This window comes from Berghia stephanieae, chromosome 5, assembly GCF_034508935.2.
Source record: "Berghia stephanieae isolate SIO BIC M18660-M18661 chromosome 5, UCSD_Bste_1.3, whole genome shotgun sequence".
Classification (NCBI taxonomy): domain Eukaryota; kingdom Metazoa; phylum Mollusca; class Gastropoda; order Nudibranchia; family Aeolidiidae; genus Berghia; species Berghia stephanieae.
The window spans coordinates 13,452,490-13,479,837 of NC_088364.1; the positions used below are offsets into that span (position 1 = coordinate 13,452,490).

Here is a 27,348-nt window from a genome sequence, read left to right on the forward strand (position 1 = left end):
ACCATGACTTCCTGTTATTGTTTGCCAGGGATTGCCAACACAACATTCTGTGAACAAATTATAAACCAATTATGGTTTGATTCACATTATGGTAGAAATACACCCGTGAAATAGTCAAGTTAACGGGAATTTTGTAAGCATTTTCTTAAGATGACAGAACTTTGTTGTGAATAGGCTCAATGTAAACAGAACGGTATCAATGTCTATTTTTTTTTTTTTTTTTTTTTTTTTTTTTTTGGTGTGATGAAAAATGAATGATTAGTAGAGAGAGAGAGTGAGTGAAGTGTGTGAATTGAAATGAAGTGAGTGATCATGTCAAGTGGAGTCGTTTGGTTGGTAGATTTAGGGTAGGAGTTGACGATTTTGATTACAAGGTTATTTGCTTAAACGGGAGACCTTCCGAAGGCTCCTAGCGGTAGCATTTCTTTTCAATTTATATTTTCACCGTGGATCTTTCTTCTTCTACTTCTTCTTCTTCCTTTGACTTTGATTGCCCACAATCAATTGGTTGATTATTATGGCAAATATGAAACTGCTTTCTAATCTCTCTTTATTCCTTGTTTATAATCGTTAGTCTAAAATCAATTTCCAGGGACATTCAGGGGTCGTCAACGTTTAAATTCTACACCTGCTTGACCATTCCGATCCCAAAATGAACGACTGATTTATGTTTCCATATGCAAACTATAGTAGTCTTTCTTTGTCGGGGCCCCGAAAGTGTGGAACAACAATCTTTTGTCATGTGTTTATTTATTCAATTTGTCATCATATAGAAGTAGAAGCATTTTAGAAACTATAGCATCTAGAACAAACCTTGATAGATTTGTGAAAGTTTAAAATTTCCTAATTTGACCATTGTGGAGACCTTCCGAAAGCTCCTACATCCCCAGTATTCTAGTTCTAGTTGTTGGTTTGGGAGGGGGGAAACTATTTTTATAATGTTCTGGGAGGGGGGAGACTTTAACTTTAACAAAAAAAAAGTCCACCCCCCCCCCCTCCCAAACCCCCTACTAGAACATTATAAAAAAACAAGAATAATGGGGATGTAGGAGCTTTCGGAAGGCCTCCCTTAGTAAAGGTGATAGGGTGTTTGTTTTTCCTATTATTAGTATTAGAGTCAGTTAAAGGTACTAGGTTTTATTTTTTCTTAGGGTTAGTTGAGGGAATATTTGAGTTGTTTCCCTTAGCACAAGGAGCTTTCAGAAGGCCTCCTGCTTAAACAGCAATATTATTGCTGTTGCTCATAAAGCATAATCACTTTATGAAAAAGAAATGCATACTTAGTTTATCGAAAATGGATATTTTTATTGTGTTCTGATTTGAGTTTGAGTTTGCTGTTGTTCTCAACTGTGTTATTGTAGTGAACTGTTTTATGGGCATCCGTTTTATGTATGTCGTAAATCACTGCCAGTTCGTTCCCTTTGGCGTGTTATATCTTCTTGTGTGTGTGTGTGTGTGTGTGTGTGTGTGTGTGTTTGTGTAGGTACTTTGGTTGAGCTCAATGAAACCTTTATCATTAGAAAGTGCTTTTCAATGCGATTCTAACAATATCAAAATTGTGAAAATCAGATAAGCAGAAGAAAAGTTATGTTAGTTTACAGGCAGAAAAAGGTACTTCTATTTGCCTTTGTTATTTACTGACGGATTTTGTGACCTGAAACTGTTGTATTTCCGGTAGTGACCACCATTTGAATTTCAAAACTGACCTAAAATGGCCGCTAAGATCTGAGTAAGGATTTTGCTGGAACGAATTTCATGGATGCGGTATACAACTTTGCCCTGAATTTGATTTTATTTAAAAGTTAAGATGTTTAAATCACGTACCCCACTGGAATTTTGTTTACAAATTGCTAATTGTTTAATTATCTAAAGCTAAATTATACCCTATTTTATCCATGATCAAAAGATATACTAAACAGGCATTGATTTAAATATAAACAACACCAAACTGTAGGGTAATTCCTCCTGAAGAAAATAAGACATAAATCATTAAAATCCGCCCATAAACAAAAAATCTATGGAACATTTTCTGAGACACATCACTCAAAAGTTTAAAAAATCGGGTCACTAGGCCATTTATCAGCTCACTACTGAAGCGCCAAATGGACGTTTACCAAAGTGCCTAGTTTGTGTTGTTTGTGTGTGTGGTACTTCATGTCAGGTATAAAAACCATGATTCAACATGTTGTGATAACTTCATGTTTAAGTTTAAACTTAAAGGGATGATTCGTATTTTATTGCCAGTAGATTTCGTCTATTGCAATGCCCATAATATGCCAAGTATGGAGATGCTGATCAACATATTCATATGTCATATGTCTTTGGAGATGCCCATCGATATATTCATCATGTGTCGTTGGAGATGCCCATCGACATATTCATATTATGTTTTTGGCTTTGGAGATTCCCACTAGTCTTAGATTAGATAGTAGTAGTAGTAGCGTATGACTACACCTCCAAATTCATTTCGTCAACTCAGCTTTGAAAGTCTTCCTCCGCCCTAAGGACGGTTTCATAGCCACCTTCAAGTTAAGTAAAGTTCTGGACAGTGGAGGATGATGTGATCATTGGGGCTGCCTGACATTTCTGGCAGGTATCACTGTTTCCAAGTTTCCATCTGCAAATATTTGATGCAGTTCTGCCATGTCCAGTTAAGAGGCAATTTGAGGAAACCAAGTATTTCCTGGTGTTATGGAATGCAGGCACTCTTTTAGTTGGCTCTTTTATGATGTTTCCTCCTCTTGGTGTTTCCCTGTTCCCCATTTCTCTCCAGTTTTCCTCCACACTGAAGTCTGCCATTTTTGTTAGGTGTAAAGGTCTTCTTGATTTGAGTCTTATTTTATGATTGTTTTTATGGGAGTGTTGTCTGTGGCTTCGTCAATTCCTGAGAAGGATCATCACATTGCCGTCGTACAGGAGCTTGTGCACTGCCATGACCCTGAAGTTCTTACCAGCCTAGATCCAATCCTGCTAGAACAGCTGAAGATGAGTAGCCTGACCAAGAGTGATCCAAACCGGCGTTCAGACAAGATTCTTCCTTCTCCTGGATCCACACCTCAATTAGATTAGGTGGCAATGTCCATTCATTTAATAATAATGATAATAATCCTGAAAACTTATATAGCGCTATAACTACGAGACACCAGACTCTAAGCGCTTTAGATTCCTCTAACTGGATAACACCACTTCAGTGGAGATTTGTATTATTATTATTATTATTATTATTATTATTATTATTATTATTATTATTATTATTATTATTATTATTATTATTATTATTATTATTATATTATTATTATTATATTATTATTATTATTATTATTATTATTACTTTATATTTCATCATTGTGAAAAATTATTCTCGAGAACATGATTTTTGATAACCTATTGTAAATGAAATAAGAATGGTTTTTGTGTGCACATTTTTGTGTTTTATGTGTGTATGTATGTGTTCCGGATGTTGACTGACTGCGAAGGCTGGGTGGGGATCCTGACCTCCCATAGCGGGCAGGGAGGTACATACTGTGTTTCTATCCGTTATATCTGTTTTCCAACATGCTTTCTGTCTTGTCTCGGAATGAGATTACTTGTTTCCTGGCACTGCCGGAATCCTAGCTGGGAGGGAAACAGTCGAATGCATAGTTATTGTTTTGGAGATGATATTTTTTTCCTGTAAGTCATCCTCTGTTATGTATTATTATATTTATTTTGAATGTATAATGTTAGCATTTGAGTGTTTTCCCTCTTTGTTGGATTCTGTGCTTGTGTTGGATGAACTTGTAGGTGATTTCAAACTAAGTACATTGGTGGTATGCTCTTGGAATCTACATCTGATCCCTATTTGTTCTCAGTTCCCCTTTTCTTACTTTTTCTTGGTGCTTTAATTGTATCTCTAGAACTTTTTACTATCCCATTTTCTTCCTTTTTACTGGCGCTGATATAACCTAAATGTGTTGCAAGCGCCGTAAAACCCTTAAAAACAAACAAACAAAACATGACTGCGAAGGGTGATGAAAGAGCTGCTAAATTAGATATAATTCAATTGAAATGATATGCAGTAGGCTACTGGAACTGAGTATCAAGAATGGGGATTTTGATTCTGAAAGACTTTCAGGTCATAGGAATGCCACATATATTCACCTTTATGTAAAATGTCTTTTTCTAATCATTTCATATTCATGCATTCAATTATTCACTTATTTAGATGCTTTTCCCAACTTACAATAGACACTAAAGGCTTCTAACAGAATTGTGATAGTAAGCCTGTCAAATCCTCAGAGCAATGATAGTTCTGGCAGGGATTTTAAACATTTAAACATCTTATTTCATTAATTTGTCTACATTTTATATTGATTTGTTTGTTTGTTTTTCAAATCCCAGGCACACTTTTAGAAACGTCATATTATCATAGATTCTGAAGCTGCCGTTGAGGCCAGTCCCAAAATGGTGGGATACAACAACTGGCCTTTGATTATAAACTTGGGGAACAGCATCATCGGGGTGGCTGTTCTTGCAATGCCTTTCTGTTTCAAACAGGTCAGATTGTTTTCTTTTTCATAAATAGAAAATTCACTTTTTTATTTCAGAAGTTCACCTTTAAAATGGAACTCTGAGATATTTATATTTATCATTTTAACATTTTATCTTATTTTGATGAAAAAAAAAATAAAATGTAAATATAAGTATATATATAGCTATGACCAAGCTCAAGTCAGGCCTAGTAGGGACGTCCTGTCACTTCATTTTTAAAATTCCATTTCAAAACCAGTTTGTCCCCTTCATTCATTAGTAATAGTTGATAAACAATATTGTGAAATTTGGTTTTTCCTTTGAATATTCTAGAAGTTTCCATGATTACAGATAACCTATGTACTTGTGTCTTTTTCTTTAATTCTTTTAGTTCATTTTTTTCTCTTGTTTTCAGTGCGGTATTATCCTGGGTATGCTGACTCTCCTGTTCTGCACTTGGTTGACTCTGACCTCATGTTCTCTGTTGATGAGGGCAGGAATTACATCAAGGAGGCGTTCATATGAGTTTTTAGGTATAGTTACCTATTTACCAGTTTATTAGGTCTAAATATAGTCCCGTCCCGAATTCATTCCATCGGGACAAAGTTGGTAATATAATATTGAAACGGTCCCCTACAAACTTTCACGTGTAAGCTCATGTATCACTTAAAGCTTCGTTAATTGCAAAACATTAAGTTGTGAATTAAATATTGTGAATCTTTCAGATAAAAGCAGAATTATAGAAGTGCTTGTCTCGATAATCATTTTCATATGTTGTTTCGTCTTCCCCCTCAGCTTACCATACACATGGAGCCACAGGAAAGTTTGTCTCTGAAATTGGGTAAGTCATGGATGGGAATTCCTCACTCCTTAGAAATTTATCACTGTAGTTATTGAGCTCGGAAACATTTGTTAATTTTATCACAGATTAGATCAGATGTTTAGAAACTAAGCTTAAATATATTCTCATAGTCATAGTGAGATTAAACTATAATTCCTAGATCAGCATATTCCATCCTCCTATGTAACTTTTGTCTCCTGTCATGTTAGTTTCTTTTTTTATTGTGTGGTTTATCATTTTAGTGTGTCATTTTGTTTTGGATCCAGTGCCTGCTTATATCTGATACGAGATGATACACATCGGTAGATTCCTTTGGGTCATTAGCTGAGTATTCTAATTCTTTTTTACTTTTTTTTAAAATTTCAATTATTTAAAAAAAAAATTGAATTAGCCATGTTTTTCTTCTGATTGTATTAGATGGAGGTAGGGGGTTGCATTTCATTATGTCTTAATTTATTCAAAATTTTCTAATCCTCACAGCATGATAGGGATGCAGATGGGGACCTTGATAGCACAGATTGTTGTCATTGGAGATTTGGGACCAGCTATCATTGCCAAGTTGCTCGGGATAGAGGTATGGAACTGTTTCCTGATTTGTTTCATATCGGATTTGAAATGGGGATAAAATTATGAAATATTGCAATATAGAATTTAAAATAAAAAACAACAATAACAAAAATACCCTGGACACAGACACAAGAGCCATATTCTTCTCGAGGAAAGACGTAATTAGGTGTTAAGTCAACCACGTTCTGATTCATGAATAATTAAAGGAATATGATTTTGGGATGTTTATGTTTTTCTATCCTTGCATTACATTCTCCATTGCATTTTACTGACAGCGCAAAACGTATGGAATTACACAAAGATTTTAGAAACTAGTCTTGTTATATTCTTTCAATGTTCACGTTAGAAAATGTTATGAAAACTGGCTGTTGTCTTTGGATAAGTTGCACAGTGTACACAAAACCCATCGATAAAGAAGGAAAACTTTTCTAACATCTTCAAGTCTTTTAAAGATGTCTATGACTATTTTTACCTCCCTCAGAACACATCCAACCTCCGTACTTGGATGATTATCCTGTTGTGTCTTGGTGTGGGTCTACCCATGGGAATGTTGAAAGATCTGAGGACTGTCAGTCGTGGAAGTACAGTCTGTATTGCCTTCTACTGTAGCTTTATTGTTTATGTAAGTCATTCTCTCATCTTTGGTTGATGTATATGAAAGATAGGCATGGACAGTGGCCAAATGGATTGCAATTGAATTTATTGTCAGTGAAAATGGACTGCATGATATGTGGCACTATAAAGATCGAATGGACAGTTTTGGCGCATAGGAGAAAAAAAAAATATTTTCATGGGAAAGTTGTACTCAATATTTATAGACATGTATTCTTTGATCAGTAGCCTAACCATTGATATATGATTATGGGAGAAACTATTTTAGAAATTTTGTTTTTCCATCAAAGATGGAATGAAAATTCAGTCAGTATCAATGATATATTGATTGTTGATTATAGAAAGAGGAAATTAACAACACCACAAGGAGAGTTTACAGTGAGCTGAACAGGAATTTGTTTTGCGTCAAATTTTTATTATTTTTTGTAAAGAGCCACGTCCTCATATTCCTAATTATATGCTTTTCCTTATTCTCTCTATGAAACTGATTTACAATTACCATTTCTGGATCTACCATCAAGACAAATCAGTGATTGATAAAGTCAGACTAATTTTGAAATGAACACCTGCTCATGGGACACAATTTTTATTATAAAGCAAATAGTATGAATTACTCTTTAATTGAGCTTTTATATAGCGCAATATCCACTTAACATGCTCAAAGCGCTTTACAAGGTCCTGGCACAGCAACATTTACGTAGATGAGACATGACGCTGTTAGGCGATATACAATTTTCAGACAAAGACAACGCTGTTAACGGCCAGGTCTCTTTTACACTGGTACGGTGAGAGAATGTGAGTAAAGAGTCTTTTCAAGGACTAAATATGTGTCGAGCGAGGCTCGAACCAGGACTTCCGATCGAAAGCGAGTGTCTACACTGACCATAGCGCACTTGTCCATTTTGTTTGAGAAATCTTTTATAATGTGTGTGACTGTCCTCAGCTTTGTGGTCATTTGATATGACACTTGACTCCTTTATTAAAAAAGAGTACCTGACCAGTAAAAGCAATGGCTCTGTCCTCCAATTTTCAAAAAAAAAAAATTGATAGCGCTTTACAGGCATTGTATGTAGTCATAAATGTCAAATGTCGCAGTTGGATTGGGTTGCATTGAGCACATTTGATGGATCATCATCATCATCATTGCCTTTTTCACCCTGGGTCAGGGTATAGGCCACAGACAAACAGTTTCTATCCTGAGCTAACTTTTTAATCTCATTCCAGGTCTTACCACTTCTCTGTATATCAGCTTCTTTAATTCTTCTCCATGTTCCTCGTGGCCTTCCCCTTGATCTTCTGCCCTGAGGGTTCCAGTCCATTTGATGGATACAAGCTCATATTTCTTTTCTTTTTTTTTTTTTTTTTTAAATTTTGGTTAAATATGTTTATATGTTTCTTTTTTTTTTGTCTGCATTTCCACAGATTCTAATCAAGTCCATTCCAAATTTGTGGACTGGTGACTGGTATTTCAAAGTCAATTTTTGGAGGCCTCAGGGTCTTTTCCAGTGTCTGCCCATCTTGTCTTTCTCATTTGGTTGCCAAACGTAAGATGTGAATTATTGTGTTCAGTCATGAGGTCATTGTTTTGATCATCTTACATTCATCATCATCATCATCATCATCATCATCGTCATCATCATCATCATCATCATAGTATGTTACTAAGTTAATTGATGGAGAAAGCCATTTATGAAAATATACATAATCGTTAATTTGTATATATAATGTAATCAACAATTAAATTAGTCTTTTTTAGTGCTGCAACTTTTTATAGCTCTTACATGAAACTTGATGAAAAAATTAAGATAATTTTCTAACCTTGTCTTTTTTTATGTTTTGATAATATCTTTTCTCCTTTCCATTTCTTTCAGACAATTGTTTCTAGTTTATGAGGAGTTGCCAGAGCCATCTCTCAAGGACATCTCGGGTGTCATTAGCAGTGCTGTCAATCTATGCGCTGTGGCGTATCTATTGGTATGTAAATTACAGTGAGATGAATCATGTTTGTGGTAGATACTGAGACACTCCCCATCCCCACCCCTCCTCCCCTTTCGTTCAAGGAATCAGATTTTTTTCTTTTTTCTTCATAAAGTTGCTGGTTTAGATGAGTAATGTAAATGTTGCTGCTCGAAGCTCAAAGAAATAAATAACAATGTGAAATTGAATGTAAACTTCAATTTAATAAATAAAAAAAGATAATGTGGACGGTTTGGCTTTCCCCTTTATCAACAAAACAGGATGAGTGAAACACTACAGATGAATGAGATAATGTGTGTTAAAGTGAATGTTGATTTTATCACCTTAACAACGCCATTATTACATATTATCTCATTCGTCTGTAGACTTTCATTCATCCTGTTTTGTTGATAAAGGGGAAACCCTGACACGTCCACATTATCTGTTTTCATTTATTAAATTAAAGCTTACATTCAATTTCACATTGTTATTTATTTGGTTGAGATGAGTAAAACTCATTTATAAAGTTACCTCTTTCACAACTCGTTTCAGTTTTAAGTGGGCCAGCCATGCTCTAATAAGGCACTGTCTTCTGATGATAGTATGAATATTTCAGGCAGTTTAACAACTACTAGATATATAAATAGAAATTAAAGCATAGCAATGTAGCAGAAAATTACAGAGTTTTCAAAAAAAAATAAGCAATATATAATTCTAATACAGTTAATTACTATTTGAAAAAAAAGAAGAGATACATTTGCTACCCACAGTTTCACACCAGTATGATGGCATGATGATTTAGATACTAAAGACCGAATTTTGAGGGAACTTTTCATGTTTTATTGAGAAGAATGGCTATCGGTTCTTAAGCACTAAAAAAAAAAAAGAAAAAAAAACTACGCTAAAATATTATATTTCTGACTTTTTTAACTTTAAATTCACTTATTGGCATCTGAGACGAGAATGAGACGACCACTATAACATAAAAAAGATATTCCATCTGAAAGATCATTCCCGTTCCTCCCTCCCCACCTAAAATTGATTTTAAAACAACAAAAGTACAAGCTGGATCAACGGTAAAAAAGCCTCCTTAAGTAGGTTTCAATCAACATTTTTAAATGGTAAAAATTTTGGATGGCTTCAACTCCAATTCCAGTCAAAAACCATCGGATATGACATGTATCAGGCAAACTCTATTTATATTATTTTGACCATTCCATCATCTTTCCTTTTTTTTTTACTAGTGCTGATATGACACTGACATGTTCTAAAAATTAACAATTATAAAACATCTTGATGATAGATATGGTGGTGTTATGCAATAAAGGTTCGAGAATTTCAAGTAGAAAAAGAGTTATGCACTAAAACCAATTAACTATGTTTATTTATATGTTGGTGTTTTTTTTTTTGTTTTTTTTTGTTTTTTTAATCAGGTTGGATTTTTTGGCTACATCACATTTCATGCGGTAGAGGTACCTGGTGACATCCTAGCTGCCTTTCCACCAACCTTAATAGCTGATTTGATGAAATTGTGCTTTGTCTTCTCCATTGTCATCACATTCCCCGTCATCATCTTCCCCTGTAGAGCCAGTATCTACACTCTTTTCTTTGCCAAGGTAAAAAAGTTTGTTTCTAAAATTATTTTATTTTATTTTTGTTTGCAGAAGTAAGGGAAAAAAAGGTTAAAAACCAACCCTAGGAGCAATGAGGCTGATAGTAGTGGCCCTCATAGACATGAGGCTTTCTAATGAGAACTTGTTAAATGGACAGTTACAATTTCTTGTTATTATTCGGAAAGGACATTTGTTTATTGCAAAAAAAAAACTGTGTGCTAGATCTAACAAGTTCGGCTACCCAATTACTGCTGGGGGGAACCAGAAAAAAATCTTGGTTGCATTGGAGACCCATATGTTTTACTTGTTAAGTTAGTGCTCTAGCATCTGAATGATTTAGACCCTTAGCGAACTGGAGTTATCGTGCATCAGTAGAGTAAAAATGTAAGAATAATTATTTTCTACACCAGGACACTGAGTCTATTGTCAAGATCTCTCCCCAGGATCTCAATTTGCACCCAGCTACTCAATTCACTGATAAAATATATATAATTGCAGTTAAGTCAGTCGTATAACAATCATGTCTTCCATTGTTTATTTTTCATAAGTTTTTTTTTTTTTTTGGTTTGATTTCAGAAAACAAAGGCATATGACGATTCTATAGAAGGAAATAGCTATATACCAGAGACTATTTTCAAGGCTATCACCATCACAATTATCCTTAGCTCTATGATTACTGGCATTCTTATCCCTAATGGTAAGCATTCGTTACCATCAACATCATTGTCATTATCATCATTTTCTTCATCATTTTCATTTTTAGTATCGTCATATCTAAATTTCTAAAATTTTATTTTCTTCATTTTTTTCCCCCTATAGATTAGTTTGTTTTATTTTCATTTTCTTCAAGATCTGGAACTTCAGACAGTATATTTACTTGTTTAAATCAAATTAGATAACTTGAAAGCTGGTGAATTGGAATGCTATTGGAATCATTACAAATGTTTTGTTTTTTGTTTTTTTTAATTTCATATGGTGACTTATTCTTTTTTACAGTGAAGGAAGAAGATAAATTCATTGACTTCCTTCATTATATTAAAACTTCACAGACCTTTGCTGTTGCCTTACCAGGTTTCACCAGGCATAGTTAGATTTAATATTATCTGGCAAAGGGTTTGAGTCTAAGTCATTTCTTCTATTTATTTCATGCTTTGTTTAAGCTATTTCACTAATTTTTCTTCAAGAGAATATATACATGTCCCACTTCTTCAGTCTGTTGTTTTATCGGACTAAATCAGATGGCAAAACAAAATTTTGGGACAAAATAACAGATATAATTGATATATATATATATATATATATATATTATATATATATATATATATATATATATATATATATATATATATATATATATATATATTAAAACATTGATTCATTATCTATAAAAACATATTAATTGAACTCAATTTTCATTCAAATTTCAAACTCCTTTTTACTCAAAGTGAGGTCATGTGTGATTACATGGTTTGTTCACTTCTGCAAGTTACTTAGTACTTAAATAATAAGTGAAGCTTTTCTTAGCATCTATTGCATTGGAAACTAGAATAGCCTAGGCATTAGTCGCAGCTCAGCTTCTGAAAATGAGTGCAGGCTAAATGACCTGCTTGGGGCGTAACAAGCGGTCCATGGGGGAATTGAAACTGGGTCACCTCTTGGTGTCAATTGAAGAAAGGAACCTAAGCTGTTGTAATAATACTGCTGAAAAATTCAAAAGGATGTTGCTAAGACTGCTATGATGGCCTGGGTATGAAAAAGAATGGTATGTAAAAAGTAATGAACAGAATTAAATATAACAGTTACGAATTAGAAAAAAATACCAAACAAAGAACATTTCAGGCTCAACACCCTTCTTCAGCCAAAAACAAACACATAAATACATCACTTAAAATCTAGACAGGCGGCAGAGAAATATTTGGCATGGCTGTCATATAACATAATCTGGTCATAATTATGTGCTGTTAAAATGTTATTTATCTCTCAATTTCAGTGGAATTCATCTTGGGAATGAATGGAGCCATTATGGGTACTCTGATTTGTTACATCTTTCCCGCTCTCTTCTTTATGAAAGTCATGGGGACAAAATCTGAGGGAAAAGGATTAGCTAAGGTGAGCACAATTAGTACTCATTGACATACACAATTAACAGATCAAACTCAAAATATAGGCAGCAGAGCTTTTTTCCATAAAACCACAAAGAAATGGAACGATCTACCTGAAGAAATAGTGACAACACCAAGTCAGGAACAATTCCTGGCCACTCTGAGCGCATTCAACATTGCTGAGCACTTGTCGCCAGCATGACGGCGTTGGCTGCCCGAACGAAGAAGAAGATGTAGGGATTTTTGGGGTATTTTCATTTGGTATTTTCTTAAATTGTCTGAGCTCAAAGCAGATTTGAATTAAGAGCACAGTATCACGAAGGCATTAGATTTTATGCCACCCATCGCATTGCATGACCTAAAGCAAACAACCTTGCCCTAGATCATGGTAATAACTGAAAGAAAAATTGATGTCATAGTCTGACTTAAGTGGTTACAGGAACTGAGACCTTATCCAGCTTCCTAACTCATTCTATGAACTAAATACGAAGAATGATTTGGTGGTAGCATTATGTAAAGTCATTTTTAAGACATACAATGAAAAGTTGTTTTGTTTTGTTTGTTTATTTTTTGGGGTTTTTTGTTTGGTTTTTTTTTTGGGGGGGGGCTTGGGACAAGTGAGGGGAAGTGTGGGATGGTTTTACAAGATGGGAATAAAGGGCAGATAGTAGAGTATTCGATCATCAAATTCCATATAAAATGATGAAGGAATTTACTTCAGTATGTTGTGCACTCTGTTCAAGGTATTACATTAACTTACAAGAGGTTTTATTTCAGCTTTACACCATAAAAAAAGTAGCCTTCAGAATGCAGTTTCCCCGGTTTCTTTTGCGTGAAATCGATCAAGTATACAATTGAACTTTTTACTAGAGGGTTTATCTTAGAATATAAAAAAAATGAGTCTTCGCCGCATTTATCACGTTTCTTGTTAAGCTGAAATCGCATAGCAATTACTTGTATTGTTGGGATAGTTTTTCTTAGAAATATAACAATTGAATCATGTTTTGCTTGTTTTTAAGTTGTCTCTGAGGTTGAATGCTTAACTTTGATTAGTCTATTTTGTATTGTTGAAAACGTGTTTTGCATTTTGATTGTTATCAAAGTCAGTTTTTCTGTTCTTGCATTTTGTTCATTGGTCCATTGCTAGAGTCCAAGACTTAACTTTGGTGCTTGCTTTTTGTATGTGAATTACTGAGAATTTATCCGTTTCTTATTTCTATCAACAGTTAGTTCTCTTTCTGGGCTTGGCCATTTTGTTATTGAGCACATTTGCCACCCTGAGTTCCCAAGACAAAGGACACACCCACCCAGATAATCCTAAGGACTCTGTGGCGGTCAAGCCCAATGAGCTGGACATCAAAGGAATTGACAAACAGGTGCCGGCCTGGCCTGACAAAGGCGCTGCCGATTCAAACTTTGATGCCAACAAGAACTTTCCTGCAGGTGGGAAGCGTTTAGCTTTAAGTTTTCTTCTTCATCTTCTTCTTCATCTTTGTCTTCTTCATCTTTTTCTTCTTCTTCATATTTTTTTTCTTCTTCTTCTTCTTCTTCTTCTTCTTCTTCTTCTTCTTCTTCTTCTTCTTCTTCTTCTTCTTCTTCTTCTTCTTCTTCTTCTTCTTCTTCTTCTTCTTCTTCTTTCTTCTTCTTCTTCTTCTTCTTCTTCTTCTTCTTCTTCTTCTTCTTCTTCTTCTTCTCTTCTTCTTCTTCTTCTTCTTCTTCTTCTTCTTCTTCTTCTTCTTCTTCTTCTTCTTCTTCTTCTTCTTCTTCTTCTTCTTCTTCTTCTTCTTCTTCTTCTTCTTTCTTCTTCTTCTTCTTCTTCTTCTTCTTTCTTCTTCTTTCTTCTTCTTCTTCTTCTTCTTCTTCTTCTTCTTCTTCTTCTTCTTCTTCTTCTTCTTCTTCTTCTTCTTCTTCTTCTTCTTCTTCTTCTTCTTCTTCTTCTTTCTTCTTCTTCTTCTTCTTCTTCTTCTTCTTCTTCTCTTCTTCTTCTTCTTCTTCTTCTTCTTCTTCTTCTTCTTCTTCTTCTCTTCTTCTTCTTCTTCTTCTTCTTCTTCTTCTTCTTCTTCTTCTTCTTCTTCTTCTTCTTCTTCTTCTTCTTCTTCTTCTTCTTCTTCTTCTTCTTCTTCTTCGTCTTCTTCTTTCTTCTTCTTCTTCTTCTTCTTCTTCTTCTTCTTCTTCTTCTTCTTCTTCTTCTTCTTCTTCTTCTTCTTCTTCTTCTTCTTCTTCTTCTTCTTCTTCTTCTCCTTTTCCTTCTCCTTCTCCTTCTCCTTTTCCTTCTTTCCTTCTCCTTCTCCTTCTCCTTCTCCTTCTCCTTCTCCTTCTCCTTCTCCTCTCTTCACTCTTTCCATTCCTTTCCTTTCTTTCCCTTTCTTCTCCTTCTCCTTCTTCTTTCTCTCTTTCCTCTCTTCTCCTTCTCTCTTCTTCTCCTTCTCCTTCTTCTTCTCTCTCTTCCTTCTTCTTCTCCCCTCCTTTTCTTCCTCCTCTTCTCCTCTCTCTCTCTCTCTCTCTTCCTTCTTTCTTCTTCTTCTTCTTTTCTTTTCTTCTTTTCATTATTATTATTATTATTATTATTATTATTTGGTCAGAAGCTTGATACCAGTAGGTGATTGTTCCTGTCCTTATAAAAGGTATAAATTTGATAACTACAATCTTCAATTTATCATTACTGTGTTTAATATTTTTCATATTGATGTATCCGTAGTGAGGTTATGTATGACAAGAAAGTCTCATACTGTTGACTGATGTTTAAAGTATAACTACTGTGAATTAGCCACTATTTATCAGATCATATGGCTTACTTATGTGTTTGTTTTTGTTTTTTGTCTCAGAATACCTTCCCTAATTACAAAAAAAATGTTCCCAAGAGAATCATTTTGCACAGTAGAAAACGTGAGAGGCTGTCTGAAGTCTGTGAATGTAAAGATTCGAAGATAATGGTGAAAATGAAAAGGGTCAAAAATGCAACAAAAATATTCATTTTTTAAAATGATTCAGGGACAGATTTTTTTCTCAGCAACACAAGCAATAAACTAAAAACAGGTAAAGAAAATCAAACAAGAACCCAGTGATTGGAATTCGGTTACCTCTGTTTTCAGATAAGCCAGAGATAAAGAAAGAAGATGTTGAAAAACGTAAGGAACCACCAGTCCCCGATCCACCTGTCAGTAATGATAAGGATATGCCTGCCAAAGCGGTAAGAAAACCAGCTTCCACTTTTCAATTAATGTCCCCTTTAAAAAAAAAAGTCTCAACACGTCTCAACCACCATCCTTCTCCCACCTCCACCCCATTACATATAAATTTTTGTCCTTTTACTGAAATGAGACTACAGCTCAAAAAACATTTTGTTTCATTGGTATACTCTATTTATCTTTACAAAAATACAAAAAAATATGAGCATTTTTTCTCAATATACCTTTAGTAGTTTTATTCAATTTTTTTTTATCAGAATGTATTTTTTATTTTAAAAAAACAACAAATTTTCTCCTCCTCCCTCTATCCATCCCCCTTGCTGAAGGAAATTAAAATTTTAAAAAAAGACTGATTGTAGTTATTTTATGTCAGTAAGACCCATAGAACTTATCATAAATTCTGTGCATTGAGTAAGACTAGTAAGTTACCTTTTGATAAGAAAGTATTCTGTAATAGAAAATTTCACAGGATCTGATTTAGACCCAGCTAATTTATCAATACTGCATGAGTAATATGACTGAATAAAAAAGTCTTTTTCTCTGTATTATAATAACATAAATGTTAAACCACATTTCCTCATCATGTGTAAAACCTGCACCGATTGAGGGCTCCAGATAGCTCAGTTTGAAGGGCACTCACGTTACAAGTGAAGAGACTTGATTGATCTCCGGTGAAATCGAGATTGTGTCATTCCCCTTTGTCCAACCAGCAGTGATTGGGTAACCTGGCCCTGCGGTTTTTTGCACAGCTTGCGGCTGCAAAATTATGGAAAACTTTCTGATTTGCATTGCAACCACAAAATGTGCACGTTTTGCAAATTTTGACAAATGTTAATTCTTTGATTTTTTTTTTAAATTTTTGTAATATTTGTGTTCCTTGCGGTGATGAAGATTTATAATGTAATTTTGTTTTCCTAATTTTGTGCCTATTTCCAGATCAGCATAATTTCTGGCTAAATTTGCCATTTTTGGTCCTATAATTTTGCATAATTTTGAGTTTGAAATTGCGTAATTCCGCCGGGATATTTTATTACATGGGTTGCATGTAGTTTGTTGTAAGGTGTGATGCAACATATTTAGAAACCTGCAAAATTTACTTATTTTCTTATGAAAAATTTTGAAATATTTTTGTTAGATCATTTGGAAAGCACTTTTGCATCCCCACTAAAGGGTAGCAAGCAATTGCTTCTGTCAGTTTCATGTTCCAAAAACTGGGACAAATCTTGTTCCACGGATGTAAGGGAGTACCACTTCTCTACACTCATTAAACCATTGAGCCAGCCTGTGAGTCTGACCTGTCTACTCACTGGCTGATTGTGACAGGTGTGTTTCCGGACTTTTTGCTTCGAAGTCCAAGTTCTAAATCTTTTTTTCAATTTCAAATTGAGAATTGGAGAAAAACAATTATTTTGCTTTTATTTTGTTGTAACTGAAGGATAGGAACCATAATGAGGAAACCTTATTAAAATAGAAAAATAGAGGTTTTACAAGGCTGTCATTGGTATGCCATAAAAATATATTTGTATACTTTTTACCACAGCCATATTATGATTTTATGTAGTAAAACTAATAAATAGGTGCCTAAATGAGTCCATAATGATTTTATGCTTTTCCAGCCAATTTGTACATTTTTTGAATGTCAACATGACCACGTTATGCTGTTAAAAGAATTTGTTTTTATTTCCTTTCCCTTCTTATATCTACTAAGAAGGTTTATGTACTTAGTACATTACTTTTTATATAACCTACATCTGTTACTTAGTACATTACTTTTTATATAACCTACATCTGGTACTTAGTACATTACTTTTTATATGACTTACATCTGAACAGTTGTTGTTTGTTAGTACCTGGAGGTCTGTATGCTTTTTAACCCGCTCTTTTTTTTTTTTAATTTATAAAAAAATACAATATTCAGCTAGAATTAGTGCAAGATTTACACAGCCACCGACAAGATCTTTTGTCATTTTTGAAATCTTTCATCGTTTTTTACAGAAGGCTGCAGGGTGATGTTGTTGAATTTTACTAAAATTTTTTTGCTCATAACCACACATTGTTTGACTAGCAGTCTTACACTTTATCAGGCATTGAGATTGTCGGGCATTGTAATGATTCACTAAATCCTATTGATTTACAGAAACACTTTCTATAAAAAATATTATTTTTGACCTCAGGACGCACAGTCAAAAAAGGAGAGTGGCTCAGATAATGAGAAAGACAAATCGAAAGAAGTGAAGAGAAGGAATGTTACTGACCTGGAGGCCAAGAAGAAAGAACTAGAAGCAGAACACAAGGCTAAGGTACCGTTATGACCGGGAATGCTATACTTGAGCAATTTGTTTAAAGATAATTAAATAAATATAATACATTTCCCTCAGGCATGTTTGTCTGTGTTTGTTTGTATTTTTATTTTTGTTTAATTTTGTTTTATTTATTTTTTCTGCCCCATATAGAATAGAAATATTTCATAATTGTTGATTGCATGATCCGTGAAAAACCATCAGATCTAATTATAACAATAAGTTGTTATGTTTGCAGAAAGTAATAATCATGGAAGGCAATCTTCAGTATAACTAGAACTTTATTAAATGAAAATAAACATCGCATTTAAGCATCAACTGATTGCTAAACTCTAAGAACAAGTAACTAGCCAGTAGAAAGGGAACCGCCAGAATTACATAAACATGCCAGATTGACCAACGGCACCAGATTGGCCAATTGGTGCCAAATCCAAAATACTACATCCCTCCCCCCTAAGTATCAAGTTACATTACATACACGGAGAGAGATAATTAACCTTGGGTAAAGAATATGACGACTAAAATCTTACTTGTAGTCATTAGTCAAAATCAAATACAAGAATTAAATGAAAGAGTAATCACAAAAAAAAAATTGAAAACCAATAATAGTAAAGATATCACTCCGCCTTCCTCACGCCTTGTCTATTTCTATACCGGAAGACCGCTGGTGTCACTCTCCTTGCACACACCGTGTCTATTTCATCCCGAACCTGTCACTCTCCTTGCACACACCGTGTCTATTTCTATACGAGACCCAGGTCACTCTCATGCACACCCATGTCTATTTTATCTAGAAGACCGTGTCACTCTCCTTGCACACATGTCTATCACTGGAGACGCGTGTCTCTGCACACCATGTCTATTTCTATCCGAATGGCCGTGTACTCTGCACACATGTCTATTTCCTGAAGCCTGGTTCACTCTTCAACACACATTATCCGAAGACGCGGTCACACAACATTGTAATCAAATAATAATGAAATAAAATCTAAAACACATCTTTATCAACGTTTATGAATCTGTCCTAAAACACACCTAAAACGTTTCTGAATCCGTTCTGAAACAAATCTAAATATTTAATTTATCAACAGACTTTTGAATAAGACTTGAACGTCTTGGTGAAACATGTGGCTTCACCAAATCTGTGTCAGGTTCTGCTGAACCAATTTTCTCCTCAACACAAGTAGGTGCACTGCCATTCACAATTGTTGAAGGTTGAACATGGTGATCAGTGAATGGTGTAACACTGTTCTGATCAACGATGGTTGTGATGCCATTTCCCTTCTCTGTAGGTTGAAATTGAGCATGTGGGAAGAATTCAGAATTTGGCTTAGACTCAACGCACGAGTCGACAAACGGTGCATGAGCCGTGAGAATACGAATATGATCCAGATGTCTACGATAAACGACTCCAGTTTCACATTGTAGCTCAAAGGACCTGTTTTCCGTACGATCGTCCCAGGTAGCCAAGCCGGCTCCTTGGAGTAGACATTTTTGATGAACACGTTGTCAGCAACATCAAACGATCAAAATTTTGAATGGAGATCATGATTCAACTTTTGTCGCTGCTGATGGGTTGAAACATTTTCTGGAACCTCTGGATGTACCAGTCTAATCTTTGTACGTATTTGTCATCCAAGTAGAAGTTCAGCTGGAGTTATGCCTGTCACTGAATGAGGTGTTGTGCGACATTTCGTAAGAAATCTAAAAATCTTCTCTTCCAGCACACCATGTTGAATTGGCTTCATTGCATTTTTAAATGTTTGACCACCTCTTTCCGCTTGATCATTCGCCTGTGGGTAATGTGGTGAAATGAGATTATGTTGGACATTATTATGTCGAAGAAATGCTTGGAATTTGTCGCCCACAAATGCTGGACCATTGTCGCGGACAATCGTTTTTGGCTGTCAAAAACTTAAAATTACGAATTTCAAGATTGTGTCGATGTTAAATGAGTACATTTTGACAGCCACTTGAGTTGAATCACGAATCAGAAATTTTTCCCATAATGTCGAGATATCAATGTGAACTACTGCATTATTACAGACCGTCCGTAATGTACGAGTGAGGACATTACGATTTACGGAATGAAGAAATATTACTGATACAAATGGTCGCAGTTAATTATAAAATATTTTTTTTTTTTAGTTACACATGTACAGAATTATTTCATCATCTAATTAGTGTGTATAAATATTTGTTTTGAAGACTGTAAATTTGTAAATTATATATGTGTAGATTGTAGCAGAGTAGTTTTTACTTATCATGGACTTGATTTCTTATGAATATTTTGCCATGCTGTGGAAAATGGACTTTGATTGAGGCTTGACCCGCATAAGTAGTAGGGCTATTTAACATGGTAAGTTTATTATACATATATAAAAGGGTGTATCTTTCATTATTTTTGTTTGCTTTAGTATTACTGAAATTTGACCATTAATTACTGATGAATTTTGTATTTCTTACTGAATTTGAAATTTTCAAGTAGGCAGGTATGGTGTAAACGTGACCAAGAATTGTCTGTCCACTCAATTGGTTGAAGTGGTGCTGAAGCTGGGGCTTTTTGAATTTGCTGACAATTTGATCTGGCATTGTCTTCCAACTGTGAGTTAATATTTGGCCACCAAACAAAACCTCTGGCCTACAATTTCATCCTAACGATTCCAATGTGGTCTTCATGTACCTCGTTTAAGAAATGATCTTGGTATCTTTTTGGAACAATAACACGACAACCCCACAATAAACAACCTTCATCCAGGGTTAGTTCATTCCAGCATAAAAAATATGGCTTCACTTCTTCATCGTTATTTTTCACTGGCCAACCATTCAAGACAAACATTTTCACCTTACTCAGAACAGCATCTTCATCAGTTTCTTTCGCAATTTCTTTGTACGTGATTGGGGAACTGTCCAAATGATTCAGAAGATTTTGTATTTCTACAGGTGTGGGTGTTTTCACTGTTTCTTTTCTAGGGAGTTGACTTAATGCGTCAGCATGGGGTATGCTGGAACCAGGTTTGTAAATCAAGCTGTAGTCATATGCTGCCAATGACAATGCCCATCTCTGTATTTGAGCTGCTGCCATAACAGACAATTGCTTGTGATCTTTAAATAACCCTGACAGTGGTTTGTGGTCTGTAACGATCTTAAATTGTCTTCCATAAGAAATTGATGGAATTGTTTCACTGCAAAAATTATTGCTAGTCCCTCCTTTTCAATTTGTGCGTACTTCTTTTCGGCTGGAGATAAAGTTCGAGATGCAAACGCAATTGGTCGTTCCATACCATCTCCATCAATTTGTGCGACCAGTCCACCAATTCCATAAGCCGAAGTATCACAAGTCACGATCAATGGTTTGTTTTCGTCATACAACTGAAGAACCGGACTAGATGAGAGAAGTTCTTTCGATTTCCTGAAGGCCTATTGCTGTTCGATGGCCCGTTTTCATGGCTGATCCTTTTTGAGCAGATCATACAAAGGCTTAAAAACCGATGCTGCATTTGGTAAAAACTTTGCATAAAAGTTGATCATTCCCAAATATGCTTTGAGTTGTGTGACATTCTCTGGGTGTGGTGCTGCTGTTATTGTTTCAATCTTTTCGGGCTGTTGTCTTAATCCATCTTTCGTCAATTCATGACCTAAAAATTTCACTTTCTCTTTCATGAATTCACACTTTTTCCTTTTTGACTCTTAAATTGTTCTGGTTCAAACATTCTAAAAGTTTGGAAAGATTGTCAAGATGTTCTTCCTTGTCTTTACCAGTCACATAAATGTCATCAATGTAGCACACTGTCTTTGGAATATTAATAATGAGATTTTCCAAGGTTTTTTTAAATATAACTGGACTAGATGCAATTCCAAAACATAAACGTTTGTATCGGAAAAGACCCCGATGAGTATTGACTGTTGTCAGATTCCTTGAATTTTCATCCAACTCGATTTGTGCATAGGCATCTTTAAAATCTATCCGTGAAAATTTCTCACCTCCTGCCAACACAGCTGTAAGATCCTCTAGTTTTGGCAAAGGATATGAATCCACAAGAATGTTTTTATTTACTGTTGACCTGTAATCTCCATACAATGGAATGGATCCATCTGATTTTACTACCGGCACTACTGGTGTAGCCCACTCTGAATGATTCACTGGTTCAATAACATCTGTTTCTGCCAATCTGTCAATTTCCTTACTCACTCTGTCCTTCATAATAAAAGGAAGTGGTCTGGCTCTACAAAAAATAGGAGTGTTTTCTTTCATGTGAATTTTAGCTTGATAATTTTTGAGCTTACCCAAATCACTGTCAAACAATTTTTTCTGTTTTTCCAAGATCTGATTCAATGTTTCAGTTCCGCATTGTTGCATACGAAAAATTTGTAACCAATTCAATTTGATTTCATGCAACCAATTAGTTCCTAGCAATGCTGGTCCCATGCCTTCCACTACCAGTAATGGCAACATTTCCTTTTGATTTTCATATTGGACCTGTGGGGTAAATTGTCCATACACTTTGACTATTTCTCCAGTATATGTTTCAAGCTTCGTGTCTGACTCTTGTAATTCTTTGTCTGCAAACAATTTGTCATACAGTGATTTGGTGATAAGAGATGATGAAGCTCAAGTATCTATTTGGAAGTGAACATTCTTTTAGTCGATTTTCATTTCTGATTTGTGTTTCGGTTTGTCGCTGTCCATTGCAAAAAGATTGTAAGAATCATCATTGTCTTCATCATCCTGTAAAAAAACGGGTATGAGACACTTTACCATTACCATATCTCCCTCTGCCCATGGCCTTTTCATTTCTGAAACCACTGTTGGTCGTCATCTTTCTTGGTCCTGACTTATGAGAAACTGAAGATTTGGATGCCCATGACCTCTGAAAATTCCCGTCTTTAGACTTTGTTTTATAACAAATATCAAAATGACCAAACATTTGACATTTCCAACACTGTTTGTTTCTTGCAGGGCAAGCTGGCTCTTTAGAGAAATATCCAATTTCTCCACAGCGAAAACAAGCTTTGTCGGCAAGGTACGAATGTCCAGAGTGTCAAAAACGACTAGCACTAGGGTTTGAGCCTGTAGTACTAACTTTATGTACTGCATCAAATCCAGATGTTCGTTTCTCAATAGTCGCCGCCTGTGTTTGCGTCACTTCATGAATATGTGCAGTCTGAAGGAGCACCTTTAAAGTTAAATCCTCCCCTTTTTCCAAAAATTTCTTCCGAAGCACACTCGATTTCATGGATTCTATGATTTGATCACGGATGGCCTCTTCAATGTCAGGAAAACCACAATTTATTGCTTTTGTGCGTAATCGAGTGCAAAATTGGGCAATTGTTTCTCCATCTGACTGTTGCATCTGCCGAAAAAGATGTCATTCAAATGGTTTGTTGACTTGCGGTTCGAAATACTGTGTCAACTTGGCGATGGTTCCCTCATAATCTCTCTCCTCCACATTGAGCGTCTCATAAATTTGGAGCACACTGGGCCCTGCACAGTGCAGCAGTAAGCCCCACTTCTGTGCTTTATATGTAATGCCCTTACCCAGGACAAATAACTGGAAGCGTCTGATCCATTTTGACCAATTTGTAGCTATCGATGTTACATCACCATGAGGGTTGAATTGCTCGATGCCACCAATGTCATTTCCAATCGCCTGCATGCCGTTATTGAAAACTTAAATTTTACCTGGTCGCCAGTTGTTGTGTTTGCAGAAAGTAATAATCATGGAAGGCAATCTTCTGTATAACTAGAACTTTATTAAATGAAAATAAACATCGCATTTAAGCATCAACTGCTTGCTAATCTCTAAGAACAAGTAACTAGCCAGTAGAAAGGGAACCGCCAGAATTACATAAACATGCCAGATTGACCAATTGGTGTCAAATCCAATATACTACATAAATAAGCCTTTTTAACCATTTCTCACCACAGGAACAGGAGCTAAAAGAAAAGGAGAAGAAACAGGAGGAGATTTTGGAGAAGTTGGAAAAGCACCGGATGGATCAGGAAAAACTTTTGAAAGAACAGATTGAAGTTCTCAAAGAGTTGAAGAATCATAAAGAGGTTGGTTTTCATGTCTTTCTTTTTTTTTCCTCACTGGCTGATTTTTTGGGATGTTTTATTTTTCTTGTATTTTCCTCTCTACTTTGTCTGGCACTGTATTTTACACACTCCTTCAGACCTTCATCTTACATCAGTGCCCGATCTTGATTTGTTACTTTATTATTTTTATTGAGATTCAGATTTTTAAATCAAAATTTTTGAGAAAAATTGATAAAACTTTTTTTTTCTTTTCTCAGAAATGGATATATGATCAAATCGAATTACACAACATAAGTATAAAAGATTTTAAAGTGATAATTCCCATGGGTAAAATCAATTGATAGGCTCCATGAATAATCCCAACTTACCACATTTTTTTTTATTCAACACTTGAGTATTTTTTCCTCCATGCAGAAAGATGAAACTAAAGATGCAGCCCCCGCTGAGAAAGTAAAAGAACTGGTGAAGAAGGAAGGGGATGTAAAAGACGAGATAGTCAAACGACAGCAGGAGTTATTGGACCAGCAGCAAAAAGTCAATCAGCAGCAACAGGAGCTGATCAAGCAACAGCAACAGCAGATAAATCAACAAATCCTGAAGGACAGTCAGAAACTTGCACAGGTGACAGCCAAACAGGCTATTGATCAACAGCAGGTTGGAGGATTAAATCAACAACCGCAGCAGCAAGCTTTGAATCCCCAAGGTTTGAATCCGCAAGGGGCTAACCCACAGCAGCCGGTGCCTTTGAACCCACAGGTACAGACTGGGGGTCAGCAACAGCAAGTAAACCATCAGCAGCCAGGGGTCAATCAATTACAGCAGGGAGTTAACCCTCAACAGCCAGGAGGGATGAATCAACCACAACCAGGAGAGGCCAATCAACAACAGTTAGGAGAAGTTAACCCACCACAGCCAGGAACCAATCAAGAAAAGCGGGGAGTTAACCCACAACAGGCTGGAATTAACCTGCCACAGCCAGGAGCCAATCAACAACAGCAGGGAGGTAATCAACAACAGGCAGGAGTTAACCCTCCACAGCCGGGAGCCAATCAGCAACAGCCAATTGTGAATCAACAACCACAACTTGGAGGGGCAAACCAACCACAGCAAGGGTTTAATCCACCAGGACAAGGGGTGAACCCAGCTCAAGGGTTAAACCCAAATCCACAAGTTATAAATCCAGGTCTGAATTTACAACCACAAAAACAAGTCGAGAACCAAGTAGCAGGTTAAAACATTGAAACATTGTTTTAACTCCTGGGCAAGTTTCAAACACAGTCATATACAATTAATGAAGGAATGTATTTGCTGGTTACTTAATCATTATATCACGCAATTTTCACTTAGAACATAAAATCTCATTGTTTCTATATCAGCAAAAAATTAGTAGGATCCTGGATCAGTTAAAATACTCACTAAAAGGTAACAGTTGAAGTCTTCACTGAGCAAATATATTACAAAAGGAATGAGGTTTCCAAATGGTTAATCAAACTATTCATTTTAAGATTTCAATCTTAACGTAATATTATAAATCAAAATAGTCCTTGTATTCCACAAAGGACAAAACAGAAAACTCGAAATTCCAACTGGCCATTTGAAACGGAACAACAACAAAACAAGAAACTCGGCATTTAATGTTGAAATCCCCCCTCAAAAACAAACCATCATCTTTACTCCTTCTACCCCTGCACCATCTGACTTTGGAAATCCCTACCAACCACTTATAGACAAGCCCTGTTGACTGATGACTTCAAAAAAATCGTTCCCTGCTTACCTGTTACTGAAAAGACGGCCATACAATCCTCAGTCTAAAGCTCTGGCCTTAATGGAAGAAGAAGAAGTTTTATTGATCAAATAAAATCATCACAATTTCTCTTATCAAGGAATTACTGACAAAGTGATAAAAATATGGGAAAAAGTACTGTAAAATGATCATCTGTGACGCCTGAATAAATAGTCCTTGGCGGAGACCGAATTTGTCAAGGCTAAATGGTGGGATAACTGGCAGGGAAATTGGACTCGTACATGTTATATTTATAGTGAAATGAGATGACAGACAGCAAAAGCAAAAGATAGGATATTAAAGTGGGATACAATTACAAATCTACACCCTTTTAAAGTACAGTTTTATTCAATATGGGTTTTTTTATGCGGTTATGTGGTCTTGTGGTATGACATTTTCTTTCAGACCGGAAGGTTGTGAGTTAAAGCCTCAAGCCAATTAAATTTTAAGCTTTATTTATACAACTTGTGTCACTATGAATATCTTCATTGAAGAAAGAACTTTTACCATATTTTCTGGACTATAAGAGCCAAAGGACTTTAAGTTGCACCACCGTTTTTAAAAAAATAGTTTTGATCAATTTTATCCTGTCATAAGGCGTTCCAGGGTATAAGTTGCACTGTTGTGTAGGATTTACTAGTATTACGGTGGTTGATAGGCCGATAGAACTGATGTGTGATTTCAGTCATCATTTTCTTGTTGCAATGCCATGAAGTATACACACATGGCTGACACAGACAAGGTAAAATACTAGCATGTGAGATGTGAGATTTCTGTCATTGTTTATTCATTACACTATCTAAACAATGCCATGAAGTCTTGGCTGACGCGGACAAAGAAAAAGTCCTAGTATTGGCTGGATTGAACTATAAGCAGCAGGGTTGAGATCAGGGAAAATAAGTCGCGGCTCATAGTCCAAAAAATAAGGTGTTTCTTAAATTTTGAAGAAGTTAGATTATTCAAATCTGATCATTTTGACTCTAAACTCAATTTTCTTTATCAGATTCATTCCGGAATAATAGTGGATTGACTCAGTGGGCCACATTTATTCACAATCAAATTTGATTTAGTTATTAAGTATATCAAAATATATTTTGCTATGGGGTCTTGTGGTATGACACTCGCTTTCGGATCGGAAGGTCCTGGGTTTGAGCCTCGCTCGGTGCATAGTTGAGTACTTGGAAAAGACTCTTTACTCACATTCTCTCACCATACTCAGGTGTAAAATGAGTACCTGGCCGTTAATAGCGTATCTCTGTCCGAAAAAAAATGTAATATCACCTAACAGGCGTCATGTCTCATTCTACATGTTAAGTGTTGCTGTTGGCTAGCGATAGGCTAGTGGATATTGCACTATATAAAACCTCAATTTTTTTATTTTTTATTTTTTTAAATTTATCATTATCTATGCTGTTCCTGCCTCTGATGTATTTACTACTAATCAGTAAATCTTTCGTATTTCAATGGACCTCTGTGCACTGCAATGGTCTACAAAAGAGCATATTTTAATTAATGAGAGCTGTCTAACTTGATATGAATGTGCAACTTGTATTGGTGCTGGTAATGATATGTACTAATAATATAAAGGACGCAATTCATTTCTACTTTTTATCGTCATTATTATATATTTTTCTTGTTTTCAGATTGGTCTCACTTGAAAGTGTTTCTTATTTACTGCTTTACTAAGTTTTACAAATATATTAATGCTCAAGTTTCCTTGTAAACAAATTGCCGACAAGGTAACTGGGATTGTTAGAGAAACAAGGAAGATGTGTTATTTATTATGCTCCAAATGGGGATTCCCCCTTTTTTATTGCCATAAAATATTGTATCTTTA

At 35.4% G+C, this 27,348-nt stretch overlaps 1 protein-coding gene across 2 annotated transcripts; it reads left to right on the forward strand.

The window, feature by feature from the left end:
- Nucleotides 1–27,109, forward strand: LOC144972436 (uncharacterized). Of its 2 annotated transcripts, none has more exons than XM_078913606.1 (16): nucleotides 1–133; nucleotides 4,381–4,536; nucleotides 4,925–5,042; nucleotides 5,305–5,350; nucleotides 5,831–5,924; nucleotides 6,399–6,539; nucleotides 7,952–8,073; nucleotides 8,401–8,503; nucleotides 9,919–10,101; nucleotides 10,675–10,795; nucleotides 12,089–12,207; nucleotides 13,427–13,643; nucleotides 15,293–15,390; nucleotides 17,563–17,688; nucleotides 23,618–23,749; nucleotides 24,143–27,109. In XM_078913606.1, exons 2-16 carry the CDS (start codon nucleotides 4,444–4,446, stop codon nucleotides 24,959–24,961), a joined length of 2,532 nt encoding a protein of 843 aa, XP_078769732.1. In that variant the 5' UTR covers nucleotides 1–133; nucleotides 4,381–4,443; the 3' UTR covers nucleotides 24,962–27,109. The 2 variants fall into 2 exon arrangements, with proteins under 2 accessions (XP_078769732.1, XP_078769733.1); XM_078913607.1 differs by having other exon boundaries at nucleotides 114–193; nucleotides 24,143–26,524.
- The last annotated feature ends 239 nt before the right edge of the window (nucleotides 27,110–27,348 follow it).

Bases quoted from the DNA above. Each gene is read 5' to 3' on its own strand.
- LOC144972436 (XM_078913606.1), top strand. From the start codon at position 4,444: ATGGTGGGATACAACAACTGGCCTTTGATTATAAACTTGGGGAACAGC. The intron at 10,102-10,674 runs GTAAAAAAGTTT...GTTTGATTTCAG, and splicing joins ACACTCTTTTCTTTGCCAAG to AAAACAAAGGCATATGACGA. The intron at 23,750-24,142 runs GTTGGTTTTCAT...TCCTCCATGCAG, and splicing joins AGTTGAAGAATCATAAAGAG to AAAGATGAAACTAAAGATGC.